The following is a 7,183-nucleotide window of genomic DNA, read 5'->3' on the forward strand; positions in this document are numbered from 1 at the left end:
CCTAATTTTAGTCACTTCGGTTGGTCATTTTCAAAATACCGAAAATCGGGGGTACGGTTCTATGGAGCCTACATCAAAACGTGGACCGACTATCCCAGTTTTTTGTCTTCGTGATTGTATGTCAACAATAAATACATGTACCAAAACTGATGCACCTATGATACCCCTTCTATTTTTGGCCACATTTAACATGGACTCGCGACATAGTGCCACGTTGTAAAAAAATCATAACCCTTATGTACATATGTTTAAAAAAAGCTCAAATCATATTTAAATCGTGGTGTTGTGTTCATTTACTTAAATACGAAGGGAAGACTAAAAAAACCTATGAATTAATCACATTTTAATATTCTAAAGTAATCTGACTTTATAGTTGTGCTATGTCTGGATTTATATGCGGTTACAATACTGCGGTTAGTGTTACAATTATTTTTATAAATGTCTTAAGATGAGCAAGTCCAGTCTAACAAAATTATCTGCCTTTGAAAAAAAAGACACAATTACTTTTTTAATCGAATCGATCGGTATATGACATAACAAAGTCCGCGGAAGTCGTTCAAACAACTAATTGTACAACAATGTATACAATTCTCTCGAATTATTGTATATTAAAAAATATTTCGGAATATTTAAGTGTCAAAGATCAGTTAACGCTTTTGGATGTTTGTAAATCGTTCCGCTATGTAATCATTGAATTAATATGGAAAGTAAAGTTTCGACATTTGCATATTTATGAAACACCCTATGTGAGCATCGTAGTCAAGCGTGCACGCATCTCTGCCTATGATGCTCTGGCTGGACAGGACAAAGATGATACCATGGGTTTGCGGAGAATAAGCGAAGAAAAAATTTATTTAAAAACAAAGCAGTGCAAAAAGTTTTTTCTTGCCAATTCCAAAAACGTCCAATTTCTCACAATTTGTTTGGAATATTGTGACTTTGTGGCCCGGCTTAGTGCTCTAGATACTTTCCAAGCCCACATTTGTGAACATCTTTTACATCTGTGTTTCGATAAGATGGTGGTAACAAATACATATGTGGCTCTGTTAGGAAAACACTGTCGTAAACTGAAAAGAATCGAATTTTTGGAATGTGTTTGTGCTGACTTGAAGCCTTTGCTGCCCGGAGATAACCTCTATATTGAAGGTTTGGCGCAGATAATTCAATTGGAAGCTTTGGTTATACTAACAGAAATAACAAATGAAGGTGGCAAATATGAGATGGAAAGCCAATTTCTTTTGGAGTTATTAAATAAATTGAATTTGAAATGTTTGCAGCTTGAAAATCTAAAGATTATTGGCGAGGTTGGTAAGAAGAAAACCCCACGCATAGATCGGCATTTAGATGACCTAAAAATTCTAGACATTGGTTGTATATCAGAACAATTTTGGCCTACCTTTAAGAAAATATTGCAATGCGCCACTAATCTCGAGGAGCTCTCAATAAAAGTGGCCAACTGTAATACTGTTATCGATTTGGAGATTATGGAAATTCTGAAAAGTCCCTCATTGAATTTGAAGCGTCTAGCCATTGAGAATTGTGACCTTCAAATTAAGAATTTTTGTGTGTTGGAACAACTTCAAGAGATTTCTTTATCCAACTGTGGTGGTTTTACATTTACAAATCTGCAAGAGATCATGGGAGGCCTGCCACTGTTGCGGCGTTTTAATTTGATCAATACTTGGGTGTTGGGTGAAATCAATCATCTCTACGTCTCACCATCGTTGCAGTACATTACGATCGATACAATTCGTTTCCCCATTGTATCGGAGGCTTTTCAAAAGTCTCTTAATAAATTCGAAAACTTGCACCAACTACGCTGGTTAAATGGGGACATTAATGACAATTGGATTATTGAGAAGTGTCCCAATTTAAGGGTGTTGCACATTCCGAATGCCTATTTGCTGCGACGTGTGGCCTTTACCGCAAAATTACTACAGGTGTTCACTTTTACATCATGTGAAGGTCTTTCGTGGCCTGTAATTTTAACTCTTCTCAAGAACCTGAAACTCACACGTCTGAATTTACTAATCCATGGTCTGGTTAATGATCCCAGCGGATTTCCGGAAAGTGGAAAGAATACAAAAACCACCCTGAGAACGATTACTATACCATATGTAATTTTTATGGCAGCCCAAGAATTTTGGTTGGATTTGATGAATAATAATGATTATCTGAAGATAATTATTTATGGTAGTCATGTGGATCTGATGCAGGTGAAATTTTTTCAACATTTACTGAAGCAAAAGAGTAGGCCGAAGCGTCTAAAAAAATTTCGTATTTGTGGATTTAGGGTTGGTAAGTTGAAAATTGAGGAAGTTGATTTCTTTAACATTTTCCAACATAATATTGAGGAAAAATTATTTGTTTTGTATTTTTTTGATATTGACGTCTCATCGCAATAAAAGGGGACCAGATTAAGTTAATAATTCCATTCATAAGATTTGCAAATATAAAACGAAAGTAGTTCTGATTTAGCTGCAAAACGTTTAAGATTCAATTTGATTTTTTTGCTGGTAGTTGCCACATATATATTAGGGCTATGACTTTTTGACATGATGATTTCCTGTAGTGATAATGAATGAACTTTTGCCTATTAATGCCTTAAATAAATTTATTATAAAAAAGGTTCCGCACAAACCATTTCTTCTCAAAAAATATTTCCTCTTGCAGGAACGAATGTTTTTTGCCTATTAATGACTAAAATATTTTTTATTTCATTCAAATTTAAAAAAAAGGTCCCGCACAAACCTCATTTAATTTTTATGATATATGAAATAAAGTTATATAATATAAAATGATATATATGTCTTAATACGATGATAAAATAAGGGGAAACAAACGGTTATGTCATGTACAGTGACTTCAAAAAATTTTCAAAAGTTCTGAAAATAAAAACCGCCCAGCAAAAATTTGGTAGGCACATGTCATTACTTTCTGCATTACCAGGTAATGAGTACTCATTACCCTCCGCATTATCACACAGTACATATATAACAGTTAACACATAACTAGTTACATCCTTACTTACTACTTACTTACTAAGTAATGAGTATGGTGGCACAGAGCAAGTGCGTCCGACTACAAATTCTAGAGTTGTGTGTTCAAAGCTCAGCGTCGGCATGTGTGTTTTTTGTTTACAAAATTACAAAAACATGTTGATGTACATGGATGAGTTTAACCAACCCTTGCCACGGTGCTGTTGAAACAATTTTAAATGGAAGGTGCTTACACCTCGGAAATTTTTGCGGATTCTGAAACTACAATGTTTATAGATGAGAACAATCAAAAAACAAAAAAAATCGCCGGAGCGCTTTTTAAATAAATCGCGATTTAAGTTGACATTTTTAGGGGTTGTTTAGGTTTTCGCGATTTAGCTTAGAAACCACATTTCCTATCAAAATGGGACTAAAACAAATGTTGTAGATATGAAAATTCTCTACAAGATTAACCTTTACTATATTCTCGTCGGTTTTACCGTTTTTGAGATATAGAAGTTCAAATTGGGACAATTCAAATTCAATTCAATTCTGTATCGCCCCCTTATAAAACAATGTCATGACTGCAAATTCCCAACTTAAACTTATATATCTAAAAAATGTTACAACTAAGGATAAGTTACTTAAGCCAGTCTTGTAGAGAATTTTCACAGCTTTAAGATTTTCTCAGGTCACATGTCGATACGACTTACCGTATTCAAGCAAATTCGCGAAACCCTAACAAAAAAAAAACTAAAAATGTAAACTGAGCTTCCTTATCTCAAAAATGGTACAAGCTGGGAACAAATGATAAAGTCAATCCTCTAGAGAATTTTGACAGCTACAACATTTTCTTTAGCTCCATTTCGATTGGACTTGTGGTTTTCAAGCAAAAACGTAAAAACCTAAAAAACACCTAAAAATGTGAATTTTGACCGCGATTTATTTAAAAATCCCTACAGCGATTTTTTCTTGTTTTTGGATTTTTCTCATCTACGAACACTGCTGATTCAGAATTCACAAAAACTTTCCCTGTGTAAGCGGTTTTCATCAAAAGTTAGTTAAGGCGCACCCTACATGACATTGTTTTAAAAGGGGGCGATACAGTCAGTGCATTGTCCCAAGTTGAACTTCTATATCTCAAAAATGGTAAAAACTACGAAAATACCATAAAGGTCGATCTTGTAGAGAATTTTCATAGCTACAATATTTGTTTTAGTCCCATTTTGATAGGAAATGCGGTTTCTAAGCAAAATTGCGAAAACCTAAACAACCCCTAAAAATGTCAACTTATATCGCGATTTATTTAAAAAGCGCTCCGGCGATTTTTTTTGTTTTTTGATTGTTCTCATCTATGAACATTGTAGTTTCAGAATCCGCAAAAACTTCCGAGGTGTAAGCACTAGGGTTATGACTTTTTTACAACCTCATATCCCTGTATCATAGCGTGATGAGTTTTGCCATAAGATTACATAAAATCTTAATTATAAGGTGATTCAGTGAAAAAACCTCACGCACAAAATGATTTTAAAATTTGAACTTATCAAAATTAAGGACAATTTTTTGAAGTCACTGAAAACAGATATATAATTGAAAATAAACTTTAGAGCCACATGAGATAATTAAAATTACATAAAATTTATTTCTCACTATTTTTCTTCAATTCTGAGAATCGTAAAAATGTCGTAAACGCTTTTATACAAAAATATAATTTTTTAACAAAAAACAAAACATTTTAAATTTTTTCAAAGTGACTTTTTCGCGACTTTTTTAATATTTGAATGAAATAAACGTTATTATAGTTATAAGTAGGCTTATAATTATTCATTCGTGCAACAAAAAATAATTTTTTGAACAATTTTTTTTTTCATTTCATATATTTTTTCACAAAATTATTTTTTTAAAATCGATTTGTGCGTGAACTTTTTTTATATGTCAATGGAATAAACGATAGCATAGTGATTAGTAGGCAAAAGTTCATTCATCCCTGCTACAGGAAATCATTTTTGAGGAAAAATGTCAAAAAGTCATAACCCTAGTAAGCACCTTCCATTTAAAATTGTTTCAAGAGCACCGTGTTGCTGTTCGAGCAAGTGGCCTAGTGTGTAGTGTGTTTGACTACAAATCAGAAGTTCGTGTGTTCAAAACTAGCATGTATCTAAGGAAAAAAAAAAACAAAAAATATGTAGTGTTGAATTTGAATATAATTTCACCTCAATTTTTTCTAAAAATAGAACTATGCTTTTTAACTTCTTTTCGACTGCCGGTATGTGGTTAAGTATGTACTTAAAAAACATATTTAAGGAAGTACTTCCGCCCGATGACATCCCCATGTAAAAATAATGACTTTTACGGTATATTTGTAAGTAGTTACTACTGCCAAATTTTACTGAATAAAGTCATTACTTAGTAATGACTTTTTTTGCTGGGCGTAAAAGCTTTTTGTGCGGAAGCTTTTTTCATCGCATCACTTTATAATTAAGATTTTATGCAATCTTAGGTAAAACCTCATCAAAATATCATACGGGGATACGAAGTTGTAAAAAAGTCATAACCCTAATATATATGTATATTAGGGTTATGACTTTTTGACATTTTTCCTCAAAAATGATTTCCTGTAGCAGGGATGAATGAACTTTTGCCTATTAATCACTATGCTATCATTTATTCCATTGAAATATGTATAAAAAAGTTCACGCACAAATCGATTTTAAAAAAATAATTTTTTGAAAAAATGTATGAAATGAAAAAAAAAAAAAATGTTAAAAAATTATTTTTTGTTGCACGAATGAATAAATATAAGCCTACTAATAACTATAATAACGTTTATTTCATTCTAATATTAAAAAAGTCGCGAAAAAAGTCACTTTGAAAAAATTTTTAAATTTTTTGTTTTTTGTTAAAAAATTATATTTTTGAATAAAAGCGTTTTACGATTCTCAGAATTGAAGGAAAATAGTGAGAAATAAATTTTATGTCATTTTAATTATCTCATGTGACTCTAAAGTTTATTTTCAATTATATATCTGTTTTCAGTGACTTCAAAAAATTGTCCATAATTTTGATAAATTCAAATTTTAAAATTATTTTGTGCGTGAGGTTTTTTCACCGAATCACCTTATAAATAAGATTTATGTAATCTTATGGCAAAACTCATCACGCTATGATACAGGGATATGAGGTTGTAAAAAAGTCATAACCCTAATGTATATACCACCAGTTAGAAAATAAATAAATTTAAATATAACTGAACCCCTTTCTTTTTTATATTTTTAGATTTTCAGGACCTACGTCTTAATTTTATGAAGATTATGCAGCAATTGAATCTAATTGTCAGCCATTATCGTTCCCGGAATGTGCCTTTTACGATGGAGATATAATGAAGATACCTATACATATGTACCTATATTTCACTCTAGTTCAAATAATTTGAAATTTTCTACATTAAGTTAAATATGTCAATTCGATTACTTATAATTTATTCTGTACATTAATATAGATTTATTAATCACTTATGTATTTTATTATGATTAATTAGTTTCAGAAAAAATATATATTGTTACGAATGTAACTAATAGGTTTGAATTGTAACGTAGATTTCTATTGAGCAGTTACTTTGTTGAATTCGTGTTTCAAAAACAGCTACTGAATATAATTCTCTGCATCATTCTAGTTCTTACTTTACATGTTATCGATGTGCTTTTGTTTCCATTTGTTTCGCCATAATCATGCAATTATCGCTTAGTTTGATATTTATTGTATTTGTTATGCTGTTGTTTTTCATGTTTGTTTTGATAGTTCAGTGAATCTATTGTGTTTGTATTCCGTATATTTGTGTGTTGTTTTTGTTCGCCTAATGCGAGAGTGCGTCTGTGTGTTCGTTGCTTAGTTGGTTTCTGGAAGTTGCCAGATGTCCTAGAAACTTCAACAACGAATATCGACGGGATATAAATACCAGGAGATTGGGAATCAGCGAGTTAGTTGTGTTTGAGACGTCAAATTGAATAAAAGTAATAAAGTAAATAAATTATTGTAGAATCGTAATCTAAAACGAACCCTGTTTTATTTGGTACAAATCGTACTGGGGAATAAAACCACGTCTTCACGTTGCTGGCCCGACGTAATGAGTTTTAATGACAACTTTTTATGGACTTTATACTTGACAATTCAAAAATAGGTATTTTCTACCTCACTTCTTCGGTCCA

At 31.9% G+C, this 7,183-nt stretch overlaps 1 protein-coding gene across 2 annotated transcripts in view; it reads left to right on the forward strand.

Annotated features, from left to right (window-relative positions):
• The window catches only part of LOC141401120 (uncharacterized), a 32,147-nt gene extending 25,183 nt beyond the window's left edge, over positions 1-6,964 (forward strand). The window contains exons 1-2 of one of the 2 annotated variants that reach the window (XM_073980989.1): positions 540-2,298; positions 6,255-6,964. In XM_073980989.1, coding sequence (XP_073837090.1) covers positions 579-2,298; positions 6,255-6,358 — 1,824 coding nt within the window. In that variant the 5' untranslated portion in view covers positions 540-578 and the 3' untranslated portion in view covers positions 6,359-6,964. Of the gene's footprint in view, positions 1-539; positions 2,299-6,254 lie in introns of those variants that run through there. The other variant, XM_073980988.1, reaches the window with a different exon arrangement.
• The last annotated feature ends 219 nt before the right edge of the window (positions 6,965-7,183 follow it).

This window comes from Musca autumnalis, unplaced genomic scaffold, assembly GCF_047663935.1.
Source record: "Musca autumnalis isolate F117 unplaced genomic scaffold, ASM4766393v1 scaffold_4, whole genome shotgun sequence".
In the NCBI taxonomy this organism is placed as follows: Eukaryota; Metazoa; Arthropoda; class Insecta; order Diptera; family Muscidae; genus Musca; species Musca autumnalis.